At 40.4% G+C, this 19,372-nt stretch overlaps 1 protein-coding gene across 9 annotated transcripts in view; it reads right to left on the bottom strand.

Moving 5' to 3' along the window:
- Nucleotides 1-19,372, bottom strand: part of mark3a (MAP/microtubule affinity-regulating kinase 3a) — a 220,291-nt gene that overhangs the window by 24,868 nt on the left and 176,051 nt on the right. For all 9 annotated transcript variants that reach the window (XM_078562458.1, XM_078562457.1, XM_078562464.1 and 6 more), the window contains 5 exons: nt 15,950-16,049; nt 4,492-4,604; nt 1,731-1,887; nt 1,031-1,245; nt 62-165 (listed from right to left, as the gene is read on the bottom strand). In XM_078562458.1, the coding sequence (XP_078418584.1) occupies nt 62-165; nt 1,031-1,245; nt 1,731-1,887; nt 4,492-4,604; nt 15,950-16,049 (689 nt within the window). The remainder of the gene's footprint in view (nt 1-61; nt 166-1,030; nt 1,246-1,730; nt 1,888-4,491; nt 4,605-15,949; nt 16,050-19,372) is intronic.

Raw genomic sequence — 19,372 nt, 5'->3', positions numbered from 1 at the left:
TTCATCTAAATTAAAGTGAATTCTGCACCATTATAAAACATCTTTGACTCTAAATAATTACCTATTTTCCTTTCCATTCTGTAATACTGAGTGCCTATCAACGTTTGTTCTTTCACTGCATACATATGTATTCCGTCGGGTCATTCCTCCAGACACCGTGTTATTCTGATAACAGATAAATAAGCATTGATTTCTTCAAAATTATTCAAAGCTGCTTCTCTGTTGATTTTATAATGTAAAATCTCCTTTTATGCTTCTACTAGGATTGTGTACAATCTGAAATGCAAACCTCAACAGCAGCAGCAACATTCAATAATTAACAAAAAGGAGCTGGACTTCTCCCAGCAAATACTGAAGCTCTGAACCAAACACTTGATCTAGCAATTTGGCATAAAACTGGCAAATCTTCCTTGACAAAAGCACTGGGCATTAACTGTTCAGGCTGGAATTCAGATATGTGACCCTTTGCAATCACTGCCCATTGCTCTGTTGCTAGACAATATCTCATTAAAAATGTTTGTATATCGTATAACCTGCAATAATGTTTAACCTTAGGCTCAGTGATAGCACTCTTGCCTGTGAGTCAGGAGGTTGTGGGTTTTAAAAAGCACTCCCAAGACTTGAACACATCGTAGACACTTAAGTGTAGTACTGAGGACTACAGTACCCTGTACTTCGAGAAATGCTGCCATTCAGATGAGACATTAAATTGAGGGTCTGCTTTCCCTCTTACTTGAATATAAAAGATACCACAGCACATTTTGAAAGAGAGCAAGGCATTACTCTGACATTCTAGTCAACATTTATCTCTCAAGCAACATCACCAAAGCAGATTATCTGATTATTTATCTCATTACAAGTGATTGCTCTCCAAAGGTACTTATAATTGGCTGTGAAACACTCAGGACATCCTGTGGTTATGAAATCCAATTTATACACAGAAGTTCTTTCTTCCTTCCTTCTTTATACAATACTGCAAATCTAGTGACAAACACATTTTAAATGTAGAATTGGTATCCAGCATACTTACACTAGTCACAACAGAACTCTTTTTGCGATCAGGAATCTCTGCTTTGTTAGGGTTGTTAGCACTTCCCAACTTAGGGCTGGAAGGAGTAATTCCTCTTCCTCCAACAGCAGTGGTGCTAGATTTCCTTGACTGAACTTCCTCCTTTAAGTCACTATCTGCAGTGCTAGTTTGACTTCTCTTTGGATAGGATACCACTGGTGGAATCGAGGGTCCAGCTTTGAAAAACAAAAATTTATTTTCCGGTTATGTCCTTCACAATCTGTAATTAGTTACATCAATTATCTTGCTCAGAATTTATTAAATTTATTGTGTATGTGATGTTGAATGTATATTAATCACAAGGCTTTGGTAATATTCTAATCTGCAGATCTTTCTCAATGAAATGAGTACATTCACCACAATCGTATAGCTTTTATGATGGTGGAATCTTTGGGTGGAATTTTTCAGCCCTGTCGCGGCGGGGCGGGGCCATAAAATGTGGCAAGCCGTTCAGAAGCCCACTGACTTCGGTGGGGCCATAATATCCTGCTGGTGTAAAATTCCGCCCTTTAAGTTTAAGGAAATACTCTAGTCCACATGTATGCAATATGCTTTCTGTGGCTACAGTTCAGAAGAAATAAAAGAAAATATCTAATTTATCGTAAAGTAGAACAATCCTGTTTCCTTAGAAAGTTAAAAATGGATGATTCTGAGCACTCACCATGATCACTGTATCGTCGTTGCTTTTGATTGGCTGATATACTTCTTTGGACCTTATGATGAGAAGGAGATTGTCCAGTACTATTATTGAGGTCACTGCTTGGCCTGATCTTAGCTAAGGAAAGGTTACTGCTGGAGCTTGAATCACTGACTTCCAACTGAGAGGGTAATGAAGCAAATTTAGTTGAGAAGCAATCATAAACACCTTTAAAGTATTAAAATGACAAAACTAAGTTTCAGTTTAGTTCATTAAATTCATACCCCGCAATCTACATAAGTGCATGCACGTCATATTTATGAATGAAGATGCAGTCAGGATTTATTAAGCCCCATTTACTAGTTTAAAAAAATCCACAGAACTATTTCACATGAAGAATTACCATCATGGTGTGAGGAATATCATCTGAACATGAAATTTTTTCAATGGGGGTTGTTGAATCAAATCTTATCTTAACAGCAGATTTCCAAAAACCCCTTTCTATAAACAAAATACCCTAGTAACGTGCACTGTAGCAATTCCACTGAACAAGCTAAGATCCGTTAATTATGCTGGATTTTCAAAAACCCCTGTAACACCAACTGCTCAAATTTAGTAAAGTAATGGAATTTAATCTCTACAATATTTGGTCAAGCAAAATTATGTTGCAAACAGTTTCTGATTACAATAAACATCAAAGCTAAAGCACGAAAACAGTGCCAGAGATAAACACTAACATGAAATTAAGTATTTACATCAACAAGTGTTGGAATAATTTATTTCAGAACTGGTTTTGAACTAACAACAGGAAATAGAACATTTCTATTCCAAACATGCTATTCAGAGTGCTCAGAGGTAATTTTGATTAGAGATGATAGTTTTGAACAAATATGGACTGTGGGAAACCCTGGACTTATCATATACCTTGACTGCCAAAAGACATTTGACAAAGTTCCATATAAAAGACAATTAGTTAAATTGAAAGTTGTAGGGAATCAGGGTAAACCCTAAAAGTAGGTAAGAAATTAGCTGACCAGATAGGATGTAACTCGTGCTTTTCAGGATTGGGGGGTGGGGGGAACGACAGGAGTGCTGAATGAGGTGCCCTAGGGCTTGATGCAGTCATCACTACTGTTTGAATTTATATAAATGACTTGGATTCAGGAAACCAAAGCAAAATAGTCAAGTTTACAGCTGATATCAAACCAGCAAGAGCAGTGAATTCAGGGAGTTCAGAAGTTACAGAATGAGTTGTATAAAATATATAAATAGAACACACACTGGCAGATCAAATTGAATACAGACATGTGTAAAGTATTGAAAATAGGGAGAAGAATAAGCCACATACGTACTCCATGAATGTGTACATTGAATCAATTGGAACAGCCATCAACAATGCAAATAGAATGTTAGGCTACGTAGCAACACAGGAGGATACAAGACAGAAATAGTGTGACCAAACTGAATATGTACTGGCTAGACTACATGTTGAGCACTGCAACCAGATCTAGTTGCCAAGGCACAAGAGTGATTTTCAAGTGTTAGAGGCAGCACAGGGAAGAGCCCTGAGGCTGAACCCCATTGTCAAAGGGCTGAAATTATGAGGAGAGACTTGGGTATTGCAGCCTGGAATGTAAGCACCTGAGAGGCGGTCTTCGAGGGACAAGACAGTTATGGAAAAGGTTAGTAGGACAAGGGGACATGATTTAAGCTAGTGGATGGTAAATATAGGACAACAACTACGATGGCATTTTGAGTTATTTTGAATCATAGTCTACACCAGATTTCTTCAATGGAATTAACTATTCCAATTCTTAAAATTAAGTGATCTGGAAGCAAAAAATGCTAGTTATTTACCCCTCCCCCATCTTTTTGTTAATTGTTCATGGGATTTGACCATTGCTGACAAAGCCAGTGTTTGTTGCTATTCCCTAAGTGTCCTTGAGAAGGTGGTGGTAAGCCACCTTGAACCGCTACAGTAAATGTGGCAAGGAGACAATGTGACTCAAACAGAAAGGTACGGATTCAATCCTTCACTCTTCCCAGTTTCTAATCTTAGCTGTGTTAAACTGGAGGGTACCTAAAGCAGTTGCATTTTCAATATGGAATGGAAATTAGTTGGGCAAATGGGGTTATCCTGCCAGTGCAGCACATCATATCTTAGCAGCTGGCTCACCTGTCTGCTTTCTAGGCAGCAAAGGTACATAGATTCTGGAGAGCTCAGAATATAGGAGAAATTTACACTGTAAAGTCAGGTAAATAGAAAATGTAGGGCAATCAATGTTATTTTGGTCATTATTGGTTGTAAAGGGATTGGCTTGGCTCAGTGATAGCATTCTTACATTCGAGTCAGATGGTTGTGGGTTCAAGTCCCACTCCAGAGCTTTGAGCACATAATGTAGGCTGATACTTCCATGTAGTATTGAGGAAGTGTTGCATTGTCATAGCTACTGTCTTTCGAATAAGACGTTAAACCAAGTTACTGTAGCTCTCTCAGGTAGGACTTAAAAGATCCAATGATATTAATCACGAGGAGGTGGTCTGAGCAAGCTGTTGTTCTATTCAATATTTGTTCCTCAATGACCACCACCGAAAACAGATTATCTGGCAATTTATCTCGTTAATGTTTTTGAGGCATTTGTGTGTGCACACTGGCAGTTACATTTCCCTACATTGCAACAGTAACTACTTTGAAAATACTACATTAGTCACAAAGTACTTTGGGAAGTTTTGAAGTTGTGAAAGAGGCTATACAAATGCAAGCTTATTCTTCTTTCTTTCTTACCTCATTGGACTTTCGACCCAGCAACAAGTATGTTGCAGTTATATCATCATATTTCATTTTGGCAAGGGATTCCTGGATTTCCTCTCGGCTATAACCCATTCCAACCATTGTATCTGTAAAATATCAGTAGTTTTCAAACAGACTAGTCCTAACTGCTACCTGATCGAGTATGTTATCTTCCAATATATTCTTTCAAATCTAATCTTATCCTTGCACCACATGTTCCCTTTGGAAGGTTGCTAATAATCTTCTAAATCGATAAATATGAATCTTTTGCACATTCTTTCTCTTCCTAAAACCACTTATAGCTTCCACAGAAGAACAAACCATTACTTAAGGGCAACTATGTGATATTGTGGTTTAGTATGCTCCCCAGCTGTCATTAGGACCAAGGTTTGAGGTAGGCTAATCATGAAAGCATAAAAATATATCAGCTGATTGTAAGGATCATACACATTGCTGCTCAATTTGGCACAAATTAACAGCTTCACTGATTATGATCAAAAGATTAGCTGTTACTAGAGGTAGAAAATTCACACTTGTATAAATAAAAATATCTCTGAGGTTGAGCTTAAGATATATTTTGTAAGGGGTAAAAAATGGCAGGAGCCTTATTTTATATCTATCTAATGCTACGCCTAACTTCGAAGTGCTTAATGGCAACATTGGACTAGATGGCTCATGTAGAGAAAAAAGTAAGGCCATATTTGATGGATGGTCTATTTTCGTTCTGTAACATTAGATGATTGTATGAAAACTAGAAGTCTTCTGCATCTTTGCTTTGAAATCTCTCACTTTGAATAGTACAAAAATGAAAAAAATTCAAATTAGAATGCAAATACGAGTTATAACTTAACCTGAAACTCAGAATATACAAAAGACAATCAATATAATGAATATTTAAATTCTCTTTAAATGCAAACAGTTATGAAAAGGTAGGTTAAGCATACATTAAAACTATAGTACTGATTTCTTTATCTTATTTACTATCTACATTACAAAAACATTTCATAAATGTATTTAAGTAGCTCTCTGTTCAGTTGATGAGAAAAACTGCAAAATATACTAACATTTATGTTAACATAAAAGGGAATCCAAAAGTCTTCTGTGGACACAAAAGTAGGAAAAGGGTGGTAAAAGGAGTAGTGAGGTTAATTAGGGACCAAAAAGGGAATTTACACTTGGAGGCAAGGGGCATGGCTGAAGCACTAAATGGGTACACTGCATCTGACTTTACAAAAGAAGAAAATGCTGCCCAAATCTTAGTCAAAGTGGAGGTAGTTGAGACACTGCATGGGCTAAAAGTTGATAAAGAGGAGCAATTAGAGGAGGTATTGGCTATACTCAAAGTTGTTAAATCACAGGACTGGATGGGATGTATCCAAGGATATTGAGTGGAAATTACGATGGCACTGGCCATGATCTTTCAGCTCTTCTTAGATTATAGGGATGGTGCCAGAGGACTGGAGAATTCCAAATGTTACACCCTTGTTCAAAAAAGGATGCGAGGGTAAGCCCAGCAACTACAGGCCAATCAATTTAATATTGTGGTGGGAAAGCCTTTAGAAATGAAAATCCGGGTCAAAAATTAAGTCGTTTCATCAAATTTGGATTAATTAAGGTAAGCCAGCATGGATTTATTAAGGAAAAATCAAGTTTAACTAATTTGCTTGAGATTTTTGATGAGGTAACAGAAAGGGTTGATGAAGGTAATCCAGTTAATGTGGTGCATATGGCCTTTCAAAAGGCATTTGATAAAATACAACATAATAGGCTTGTCAGAAAAGTTAGAGCTTATGAAATAAAAGGGGCAGTAGCAGCATGAATACGGAATTGGCTAAGTGACAGGAAATGGAGCAGTGGCGAATGGTTGTTTTTCAGACTGGAGGAAGGTATATAATGGGATTCCAAGGGGATGGTTTTTTTATTTATTCCTTCATGGGATGTGAACATAGCTGGCTAGGCCAGCATTAGTTGCCCAACCTTAACTGTCCTGGAGAAGGTGGTGGTGAGCTGCCTTCTTGAAACGCTGCAGTCCATGTGGTGTAGGTACACCCACAATGCTGCTGGGAAGGGAATTCCAGGATTTTGACTCAACAACTGTGAAGGAACGGCGATATAGTTCCAAGTCAGGATGGTGTGTGGCTTGGATGGGAACTTGCAGGTGGTGGAGTTCCCATGCAACTGCTGCCGTTGTTCTTCTAGGTGGTAGAGGCTGCAGGTTTGGAAGATGCTGTCGAAGGACCATGGGTGAGTTGCTGCAGTGCATCTTGTAAATGATGTACATTGTTGCCACTATGCGGTGGTGGTGAAGGGAGTGAATATTGAAAGTGGTGGATGGGGTGCCAATTAACGGCTTTGTCCTGAATGGTGTCGAATTTCTTGAATGTTGTTGGAGCTGCACTCATCCAGGCAAGTGGAGAGTATTTCATCCCACTCCTGACTTGTACTTTGTAGATGGCGGACAGGCTGTGGGGACTCAGGAGCTGAGTTATTTGCTGCAGAATTTCCAGCCTCTGACCTGCTCTTGTAGCCACAATATTTATGCGGCTGGTCCAATTAAGCCTCTGGCCAATGGTAATGCCCAGAATGTTGATAGTAGGAGATTCAGTGATGGTAATGCCATTGAATGTCAAGGGGAGATAGTTAGATTATCTCTTCTTGGGGATAGTCATTGCCTGGCACTTGTGTGGCACAAATATTACTTACTATTTATCAGCCTGAGCCGGAATGTTGACCAGGTCTTGTTGCATATGGATGTGGACTGCTTCAGTATGAGGAGCCATAAATAGTGCTGAACATTGTGCAATCATCAGCGAACATACCCACTTCTGACCTTATGATGGAGGGAAGGTCATTGATGAAGCAGCTGACGATGGATGGGCCGAGGAAACTACCCTGAGGGACTCTTGCAGTGACGTCCTGGGACTGAGCATTCCGGCTCGGGCTGATAAATGGTAAGTAATATTTGCGCCACACAAGTGCCAGGCAATGACTATCCCCAAGAAGAGATATTCTAACCATCTCCCCATGACATTTAATAGCATTATCATCACTGAATCGCCTATCATCAACATTCTGGGCATTACCATTGGCCAGAGGCTTAACTGGACCAGCCATATAAATACTGTGGCTACAAGAGCAGGTCAGAGGCTGGAAATTCTGCAGCAAATAACTGTCCTGGGACTGAGCAGATTGACCTCCAACATCCACAATCATCTTCCTTTGTGCTAGATATGATTCCAACCTGTGGAGATTTTCCCTTGCTTCTCATTGATTTCAGTTTTGCTAGGGGTCCTTGATGCCACACTTGATCAAACGCTGCCTTGATGTCAAGGACAGTCACTTGCAACTCTTGAGTTCAGCTCAAGTTTGAACCAAGGCTGTAATGAGGTCAGGAGTTGAGTGGCCCTGGCGGAACCCAAACTGAGCGTTAGTGAGCAGGTTATTGTTGTGTAGGTGCCGCTTGATAGCACTGTCGATGACACCATCACTTTGCTGATGATTGAGAGTAGACCGATGGGGTGGTAATTGGCTGGGTTGGATTTCTCCTGTTTTTTTTGGACAAGACATACCTGGGCAATTTTCCACATTGCCGGGTAGATGCCAGTGTTGTAGCTATACTGCAGCAGCTGCACCAGGGGCGTGACCAGTTCTTGAGCATAGCTCTACAGTACTATTGCTGGAATGTTGTCAGGGCCCATAGCCTTTGCGATCGCCAGTGCCTTCAGCCATTTCTTGATATCACATGGAGTGAATCAAATTGACTGAAGAGTTGCATCTGTGATGCTGGGGACCTTAGAAGGCGGCCAAAATGGATCATCCACTCAGCACTCCTAGCTGAAGATTGTTGCAAATGTTTCAGCCTTGTCTTTTGCACTGATGTCCTTGCTCCCCTCTCATTGAGAACTTGTAGAGACCCCTTCTCCCATTGTTAAATTGTCCACCATCATTCACGTCGAGATGTGGCAGTACTGCAGAGCTTATATCTGATCCGTTGGTTGTGGAATCACTTAGCTCTGTCTACTGCATGCTGCTTCTCCTTTTTGGCATGCAAATAGTCTTGTGTTGAAACTTCACCAGGTTGGCACCTCATATTTAGATATGCCTAGTGCTACTATTGGCATGCTCTCCGAATTCTTCATCGAACCAGGGTTGACGGTAATGCTAGAGTGTGGGATATGCTGGGCCATGAGGTTACCGATTGTGGTTGAATACAATTCTGCTGCTGCTAATGGCCCACCTCATCTCATGGATGCCCCGTTTTGAGTTGTTAATCTGTTCTAAATCTATCCCATTTAGCAAGGTGGTAGTGCCATACAACATGATGGATAGAATCCTCAATGTGAAGTTGGAACTTTGTCTCCACAAGGACTGTGAGGTGCTCACTCCTACCAAAACTGTTAAGGACAAATGCATCTACAGATAGGTAGACTGGTGAAGATGAGATCAATAGGTTTTTCCCTCTTGTTGGTTCCCTCACCACCTGCTGCAGGCCCAGTCTAGCAGTGTCATCCTTCAGGACTTGGCCAGCTTGGTCAAGAATGGTACTACCAAGCCACTCTTGGTGATGGGCATTGAAGACCTCATTTCAGAGTACATTCTATGCCCATGTCACCCTGAGTGCTTCTTCCAATTGGTGTTTAACATGGAGGAGTACTGATTCAACAGCTGAGGGTGGGCAGTTATTAGCAGGAGGTTTTCTTGCCTATGTTTGATCTAATGTTAAGAGACTTCACTGGTCCAGAGTCAATGTTGAGGACTTTTAGGGCCACTCCCTCCTGAATGTATATCACTGTGCCGCCACCTCTGGTGGGTCTGTCCCGCTGGTGGGATGGTGATGGTGGTATCTGGGACATTGTTTGTAAGGTATGATTCAGTGAGTACGACTATGTAAGGCAGTTGCTTGACTAGTCTGTGGGACAGCTCTTCAAATTTTGGTACAAGCCCCCAGAAATTAGATGCTAGCAGGGTTGACAGGGCTGGGTGTGCTGTTGTCGTTTTTATTGCCTTGGTCGATGCTGGGTTGTCTGTCCGGCTTAATTCCTTTTCAACTTTGGAGTGGCTTGGTACAACTGAGTGGCTTGCTAGGCTATTTCAGAAGGCATTTAAGAGTCAGCCACATTGCTTTGGGTCTGGAGTCATATCTCGGCCAGAGCAGGGAAGGACAGCAGATTTCCTTCCCTAAAGGACATTAGTGAACCAGATAAGCTTTTTCGACAATCGATGATAGTTTAATGATCACCATTACCGGCTTTTAGTTCCAGATTTATTAATGAATTGAAATTATAATTATTATATAATTTATACACCAGCTGTCATGATGAGATTTGAGCCAATGTTCCCAGAGCATTAGCCTAGGCCTCTGGGTTACTAGCCCACCGACATAAGTACCATGCCACCACCTTGCCTTGTGGATTATTAGGATCCCTGCTTTTCATGATCTATATTAATGACGATAAAATATGGGTTAAAAAGGGACAGAAATGACAGCTCAACGTTCCTGGTTACAGGGTTTTCAGATGAGAGAGAGAGAGAGAGGAAGGGATAAAAAGGGTTGGCAATTTTGGTTAGAGAAGCAATTACAGCTGTTATGGTGGGATGATATATTAGAAGGATCATCAACTGAGGCCATGTAGATTGAGCTTAGGAACAAAAAAGGGACATTCACACTATTGGGAGTGTACTACAGACCCCAGACAGTCAGAGGGAGATAGAAGAATAAATATGCACTCTGGGAAGTGCAAAAACAATAGGGCAGTAATAGTAGGGGATTTTAACTATCTCAATATTAACTATTAGTTTTAGTGTGAAAGGAATGGAGGGAACAGAATTCTTAAGGTGCATTCAGGAGAACTTTTCTGGCCAGTATGTAGCAAGTCCAACAAGAGAGGGCGGGATTCTGGACTTAGTTTTAGGAAATGAAGCTGGGCAGGTGGAAGGAGTGGCAGTGGGAGAGCATTTTAGTAGTTGTTATCATAATTCAGTTAGTTTTAACATAATTATGGAAAAGGACAAAGATAGAACAGGGGTTAAAGTTCTAAATTTGGTTAAGGCCAATTATATTAAGCTGAGAAGTGATTTAGCAAAAGTGCACTGGAAATAGCTACTTAGTGGGACGCATTCAAAGGGAAGATTCAAGGGGACCAAAGTAAACAGGTTCCCACAAAGAAAAAGAGTGGGCTGACCAAATATAGAGCTTCCTGGGTATTAAGGAGCTTACAGGGTAAGATAAGGCAGAAAAGGAAAGTTATGTCAGTCACCAAGAACTCAATACTACAGAAAGCTGAAAGCAGTAGAAAGTGCAGGGGTGAAATCAAAAAGGAAATCAGGAAAGCAGAGAGGGCATGAAAGAATATTGGCAAACAAAATCAAGGTGAGCTCAAAGATGTTTTATCAATTTATTAAGAGTAAGAGGATAACTAAGGAAAGAGAAGGGCTCATAAAAGTCAAAAAAAGGTAACCTATGTGTGGAAATGGAAGATGTGGTTATGGTTCTTAATGAATACTTTGAGTCTGTCTTCATAAAAAAAGGGGCAATGCAGACATTGTAGTTAAGGAGGAGGAGTGTGAAATAATAGATGTGATAAACATGGGGAGAGAGGAAGTATTAAGGGGGATTAGTGTCCTTGAAAGTGGATAAACACCCAGGGCTGGATGAAATGTTACCAGGCTGTTAAATAGAAGCCAGGGAGGAAATTGTGGAGGGTCTGACCATCATTTTCCAATCATCATTGGATGCAAGTGTGGTGCTGGAGGATTGGAGGTCTGCTAATGTTGTACCTTTGTTTAAAAGGGGAGTGAAGGATAGACCAAATAATTACAGGCCAATCTAACCTCGGTAGTGGGCAAATTATTGTGTTCAATTCTGAGAGACAGGATAGAAAGGCATTTAGAAAGGCATGGAGTAATCAAGGGAAGTTAGCATGGATTTGTTAAGGGAAGGTGGTGTCTGACTAACTTGATTGAATTTTTTGAGGAAATAACAAGGAGAATTTATAAGGATAGTGCAGTTAATGCAGTCTACATAGATTTTAGCAAGGCCTTTGACAAGGTCCCACATGGCAGGCTTGTTAAAAAATAAAAGCCCATGGGATCCACGGGAATGTAGCAATCTGGATATAAATTGGCTCAGTGGCAGGAAACAAAGCGTAATGGTTGATGGATGATTTTGCGACTGGAAGGCTGTTTCAGTGGAGGGGTCATTACTAGGTCCCCTGCTTTTTGTGGTGTATATATTAATGATTTGGACTTTAATGTAGAGGGCATGATCAAGAAGTTTGCAGACGACACAAAAATTGGCCATGTGGTTGATTGAGGAGACATTGTAGACTGTAGGAAGATACCAATGGACTGGTCAGGTGGGCAGAAAAGTGACAATGGAATTCAACTCTGTGAGGTGATGCATTTGGGGAGGTCAAACAGGCAAAGGAATACACAATAAATGGAATGATATGGAGAGGTGCAGAGGAAGTGAGGGACCTTGGAGTGAATGGCCACAGGTCCCTGAAGGTAGCAGGACAGGTTGATAAGGTGGTTAAGAAGGCATATGAAATCCTTTCCTTTACTAGCTCAGGCATAAGAGCAGGGAGGTTATGCTGGAGCTATATTAGACATTAGTTAAGCCACAATTTGAGTACTATGTGCAATTCTGGTCACGTCATCATAGAAGGGATATAACTGCACTAGAGAGGGTACAGCGGAGATTTATGAGGATGCTGCGAGGACTGGAAAATTGCAGCGACTCCTCAGATACTGAAGCAGTCCATGCCCAAATGCAGCCAGACCTGGTCAATATTCAGGCTTCGACTGACAAGTGGCAAGTAGCATTTGTGCCACACAAGTGCCAGGCAATGACCATCTCCAACAAGAGTGAATCCAACCATTGTCCCTTGACAGCCAATGGCATTACCATCGCTGAATCCCCCACTATCAACATCCTGGGGGTTACCACTGACCAGAAACTAAACTGGACTGGCCATATAAATACTGCGGCTACAAGAGCAGATCAGAGGCTAGGAATCCTGTGGCGAGTAACTCACCTCCTGGCTCCCCAAAGCCTGTCCACCATCTACAAGGCATGTCAAGAGCGTGATGAAATACTCTCCACTTGCCTGGATGATTACAGCTCCAACAACACTCAAGAACCTAGACACCATCCAGGACAAAGAAGCCCACTTGATTGGCACCCCATCCACAAACATTCACTCCCTCCACCACACTGTGGCAGCAGTGTGTACCATCTACAAGATGCACTGCAGGAATTTACCAAGTCTCCTTCGACAGCACCTTCCAAACCCATGACCACTATCATCTAGAAGGACAAGGGCAGCAGATAGATGGGAACACCTGGAAATTCCCATCCAAGCCTCTCACAATCCTGACTTGGAAATGTATCACCGTTCCTTTACTGTCACTGGGTCAAAATCCTGGAACTCTCTCCCTAATAGCACTGTGGGTGTACCTACACCACAGGGACTGCAACGGTTCAAGGTGGCAGCTCACTGTCACCTTCTCAAGGGAAATTAGGGATGGGCAATAAATGCTGGCCTAGCCAGCGATGCCCACATCCGTAAATGAATTTAAAAAAAAGCTATGAGGAAACATTGGATAGGCTGGGGTGTTCTCCTTGGAACAGAAGAGGCTGAGGGGAAATTTGATTAAGATGCACAAAATTGTGAGGGGCCTGGATGGAGTGGATGGGAAGGGCCTATTTACTTTAGCAGAGAACCCAGTGACTAGGGGGGAGGCATAAATTTAAAGTGATTCACAGCAGGATTAGAGGGGAGGTGAGGAAAGAGATTTTCGCCCAGAGGTTGGTAGGGGTCTGGAGCTCACTGCCTGAAAGGGTGATAGAGGCAGAAAGTCTCATCTCATTTAAAAAGTGCCTGGATATGCATCTGAAGTGCTATAACTTGCAGAGCTATGGACCAAATGCTAGAAAATGGGGTTAGGCTGGGTGATTCGGTTTTTCGGGCCGGCCCGGACACGATGGGCCAAGTGGCCTCCTGCTGTGCCATAAATTTTCTATGATTCTATTCTATGACCCATACATGGTTAGACAGGGCATAATCTCAAAATTTGCAGATGGCAAAAAACTTGGAAGTATCACGAACTGTGAAGAGGATAGTGATAAACTCCAAGAGCACATGGGCAGGTTGGTGGAATGGTCGGGCAAATGAGAAATGAAATTTAATGCAGAGAAGTGTGAAGTGATCTATTTTGGTATTAGGAGGAGAGGTAATATAAACTAAAGGGTACAATTCTAGAGGGGATGCAAGAGCAGAGGGACTTGGGGGTATATGTGCACAAATTATTGAAGGTGGCAAGGCAGGTTGAGAAAATGGTTAATAAAGCATAAGGGATTCTGGGTTTTATAAATAGAGGAATTGTGTTAAAAAAGCAAACAAAGTTATGCTAAACCTGTATAAAACAGTGGTTTGGGTCAACAGGATTACTGTATCCAGTTCTGGGCACCACACTTCAGGAAGGATATGAAGGCATTAGAGACAGTGCAGAAAAGATTTACGAGAATATTTCCAGGGATGCAGAATTTCGGTTATGCGGATGGACTGGAGAAGCTGGGGCTGTTTTCCTGGGAGAAGTGAAGATTAAGAGGAGATTTGATAGAGGTGTTCAAAACTATGAGTGGTCTGGACAGAGTAGATAGGGAGAAACTGTTCCTGTTGACGGAAGGATCGGGAACCAGAGGACTTAGATTTAAGGTGGATGTGAAAAGAGCAAATGCGACAGGAGGAAAAATATTTTTACCCAGTGAGTGGTTAGGATCTGGAATTTACTATCTGAAAGCGTGGGGGAAGGTAGATTCAATAGAAGCCTTCAAAAGAGAATATGCTGGACTATGGAGAAAAAGCGGGTGAGGGGAACTAGGCTGAGCTGCCCCTGTAGGGAGTTGGCATGATCATGACACGCCAAATGGCTTTCTTCTGTGCTGTGACCTTTCTATGATTCTATACAAGTATATTAAAAATTACAAACTCATACAATATTTCAATAATAAAATATGAGAAATAGATTGGAATATACCATGATATGGTCTGTATACTGTTATAGTAAGAAAAGCCTTTAGATAGTGATGGCTAAAAGGAATGAAATAGGTTGCCATTTCACAATTCAATAATTAATGCTGTTTAGTTTGCAGAGTCCTACTTTACATTTTGTGTTCTTTTTAAAAACGTTCAAGGGGTGTGGGCATCGCTGGCAGGACCAGCACTTATTGCCCATCCCCAATTGCCCTTGAGAACTGAGTACCTTGCTAGGCTATTTCAGAGAGCATTTGAGAGTCAATCACATTGTTGTGGGCCTGGAGTCACACGTAGGCCAGACCAGGTAAGGACAGCAGATTTCCTTCCCTAAAGGACAATGGTAAACCAGATGGGTTTTTACGGCAATCGACAATGGTTTCATGGTCATCATTAGACTTTTAATTCTAGATTTTGTTTTTAAACAGTGCGTAAAGCGCATAAGTTATGTACTGCCATTTATCCTGTCTTGTCTAAATTGCTTCTCATCACATGATGCATTGTGACAAGAACGAACTGTAGTATCCAGTTTTTAAAAAAACAAAATACTGTGAATGCTGGAAATCTGAAATTAAACAGAGAATGATGGAGATACTTAGCATTAGGCAGCATCTGTGGAAATAGAAACAAAGTTCACTTATCAGGCCAATGACCTTTTAACAGAACTGGGAAAAGTTACAGATTTAGCAGTTTTTCCCTGGCGCTGCACTAGGTAAGAAGTGGGAAAGAGTGGAGGCAAGAATGAAGGGGAGAGACCGTGATAGAGTGGAAGGCAGAGTGATTTAAAAGACAAAAGAGATGAAGCAGCAAGGCAAAAGTGGGTAGTAATGAGACAACTAAAGAAACAGAAGATGGATCTAGAGAAGCTGTAAGTGGGATTAACAGGGGCATTACCAGCACCAGCTGTCCAAAAACAAAGGCAGCAATGATTTCAATAACTTCAGATTATAACCAATGTACAGTCTGGAAGTTGTAAAGTTTCTAATCAAAAGATTAAGTCCTGTTCCTTGAACTTTGTTGAGCTTCATTGGAACAGTGTAGAAGGCTGGAGGCAGAGAGGTCAGAATGAGAAAAGGTAAATTAAGATAGCAAGCAACCAGAAGCTCAGGGCTATGCTTGCAAATTTAACCAAGGTGTTCAGCAAAGGCAAGCGAAACAGCAATTTACTTGCACTTCTTTCAATTTAATACTCTGTATTCATTGCTGATGATGTGGTCTCCTCTACAATGGGGAGACCTTCACTAAATGGGAAGTTTGGGTGTCCACTATGCTGAATACCTCTGATTTAAGTGGGGATCTTCTGTTTTAACTGTATATAATAGTTTAGTGAAATTTGAAACTTTAACCTGGAATATTCCTTCAGTGCTACAATAAGGTGAATAACAAATTCAGCACAGCGATTGATTCACACTTACCTATTCTCTTGGAATCTGCGATATCCAAATCTGGTTCTACAAAAGGTCTAAGCTCATCATCATCATGACCTGCATTAATCCATCGATCCTTCATGATTTGCTAGCATCAAAAGAATAAAGATTAAATTCAGTTTAACAAGATTGAAAGAAATCTCAGTGATGTACCTGTGTGAAGGAACATGGAACTAAAGTTGACCCATGGTTGCTATTGCTCATCTGAAACACACATAGCGATTGATTGTTGCTTTCCAATCATTTCTCCTCATTGTGAGTGAAAGCAATGATTCACGTTAAGTTTTGGTTTCATATGCACTAGCTGCAGTACATTAGCAAAAGAGATATTCATTGCCTGTGAGCCTAGATGTTGAGTTTCAGCTGGCTACTTGATTATGGAGATGAGTGGCAATACAGCTTGGCATAAACTTGTCCTCATCTGAAATCCATGTGAGCATACTTTTCAAAGGAGTCACTGGATAGTCATCAACAGGAACATGAACCCTGATCTTTCCTCCATGTCGTTGGTCATTGAAACTCATTGTCCTACTCTCTCTGCCCCCAGCATGGATCATCTCAGTCAAATTGCTCAGCATGCTTATCTGCATAATCATCAGATAGCTTCTCAAACAAAAGGAAATTCTAATGCCAACAGCTATAGGCATGACAAAAACAGAATTACCTGGAAAAACTCAGCAGATCTGGCAGCATCGGCGGAGAAGAAAAGAGTTGACGTTTCGAGTCCTCATGACCCTTCAGCAGAACTGAGTAAAGTTAGGAGAGGGGTGAAATATAAGATGGTTTAAAGTGTGGGGGGGGGGGTGGAGAGAAGTTGGGAGGGAGGGGGTTGTAGGGACAAGCAAGCAGTGATAAGAGCAGATAATCAAAAGATGTCACAGACAAAGGAACAAAGACGTGTAAAAGGTGGTGATATTATCTAAGAGAATGTGCTAATCTATAAATAATCTATAACTAAGCTATAGGCATGATGCTGCTTCAGCAGTAGTTTGCTATGTATGCTAATATAGTGCTCGTCTCAGTTGCATTACATTAGAACAAACCATAATTTTATACACATACCTAAAATTGTTGCACAGATACAGACCATTTGGCCCAACTAGTCTATACCTCTGTTTATACTTCACATGAGCTTTCTTTAACTCTATGTCTTTGCACCCTGTCCCCATATACTGTAATCCTTTATCCCTCATGTATGCACCAGGTCTCCGCTTAATTATTTCAATGCTATATGCTTCAACCACTCCGAGTCCCACATTTGCACCACTCTGTATAATTTCTTCTAAACTCTATTTGATTTGTTAGTGGCCATCATAATTATGCCCCTTGATCTGGACTATTTTTAAAGGCCTCTATCAGATCTCCTCTTGGTCCTCTCTCTTTCAGAGAAAAGAGCCCTAGCCTGCTCAAACTTTTCTGATAGTTATAGCCTCTCAATTCTGCTAATACCATTGGAAATCTTTTCTGCAATTTCTCCAGTGTTTCAATATCCTAAAACTGTGTACAGTACTCTTTAGCAACTTATTCACAAATATCCTTGCTCCTCTGACTCATTTAATTTCATATCTTCCAATGGAATAAGCGACCTTATTTTTACAAACAAAATGCATCCACTCATACTTCACTATACTGAATTTCAATTGCAACTTATCTGGCCATTTTACTATCCTGCTTACTCATTACTATATTTTGATGTAGTCTTCCATGCTCCAGCCCCCAAAGTGATATCATTGCAAATATTGACACTGCATCTCTAATGCCCAAATCCAAATTATTCAGGACGCAGTAAACAACAGTTATATATGGATTCCTATGGACACTATTAACCACTTTCTACAAGTTTGAGAAACTTCCTTTGACTTTTTAGCATTTTCTGTGATGTAGCCATCTTTCAGTTTGTTCTGCAACTTGTCCCTGACTCCACATGTCTTGACTGCCTAGTCCATGACTTTACATGCCTGGATGTTATGAATCCCATATAGTACCTTAATGAAAGCCTTTTGAAATCCATGAAATCTACATTCACTACATTACCCTTGTCTACTCTAATTTCTTCATAAAATTCAATAAAGTTAGTAAACATGACCGTCCTGTTAGAAATCCATTTTTAAAAAATTATGGAAGTTTTGTTATTTCATCCCTTAGCAAGAATTTGATTATATTTCCACCAATGCATTAAGATAATTATTCCACATTTCCCTGCATTAGTTTTTACCCCCTTTCTGAAGACAGTCAAATTCTATCTTTCTACCAAAGCAATAAGATAACTATTCCACATTTCCCTGCATTAGTTTTTACTCACTGAAAATAGGAATTACTTTTTTGTTGTCTCTCTTCTCCAGCATGATTTCCTTCTCTACTGACTTTTTAATATATTGTTACCAGTGCTTCTGCTAACCTCTCCCTAGTTTACTTCAAGTATCCATGAATGTAATCCACCTGGACTTGGCATTTGTCCTCCTTACATTTGGCTAGTTTGTCTACTATCACTTTTCTTTGAATCTTAACAGTGATAACATCCCTCTTGACAGCTTCTGCAATAATCATTTGCTCTTTATTCACCTCTTAAAACTGAGGCAAAGTCTCTACACAGTATTCTTGGATTTCAACATCAACTCTTATAGGTTTATCTTGCTCATCCCTTAGCGACAATATCCTTACTTTAATTCTTCTGTTGTTACTTATGTCTCTAGAATACTTTACTTTTGTTGTTTCTGACTAATATGGCAAACTCACCGCCCCTTCTTCTCACCCTAAGATTCCTTAATACATTACAGCCTGCAACATTTAACTGCCAATCCTATCCAGCCTTTAGCAATGTTTCCAATATCACAATTACATCAGTTACCCCACTTTTATTTACTGTTTTTAATTCTGCCCATTTGCTTCTGTTGCTCTGTATGTTGCTACAGGGTTAAATTACTTTGCTTTTTAAAAAACTATTCTTGCTTTATCTTATCATGTAGCTTACTATTATTTCCTAAAGCCTTTTCTGTTCCATGCATGTTTATGTTATCTTTATCTCTTCTTGTATTATGACTGTTGCTTTCAACCTTTCTTTTCTGCATCTTGAAATTATTTTCATCCGGGTCCTTAAAAAGGGATAACTAAGTTAGAAAAGAGACAACATGGATCGGAGTTAACTTTTGTTTAGTGGCCAGTAATCTTTGATGATTGCATAAGTCTTGAACCAGAATTTCACATATAATTGTTTTAGTGTTACAGAGTTTGTTTCCAGAATTTCCTAAGCAGGAACCTTGGGTGTGTTATCACACAAAGATACAATGTGCAATGTAGGTACTTATCACAACAGTAAAGGAAAATGGGGCAAGTTGTTTTAACATTGGTTCTGTAGTTTATAGATAAAGGTAGAGAACATCAGAGAAAAATGAGGAAGGAAAATAGAGCAAT

This window comes from Cetorhinus maximus, chromosome 18 (assembly GCF_964194155.1).
Source record: "Cetorhinus maximus chromosome 18, sCetMax3.hap1.1, whole genome shotgun sequence".
Taxonomy (NCBI): domain Eukaryota; kingdom Metazoa; phylum Chordata; class Chondrichthyes; order Lamniformes; family Cetorhinidae; genus Cetorhinus; species Cetorhinus maximus.
The sequence above is the reverse complement of the archived record's forward strand: the minus strand, read 5'-3'. Positions and strand labels throughout refer to the sequence as shown.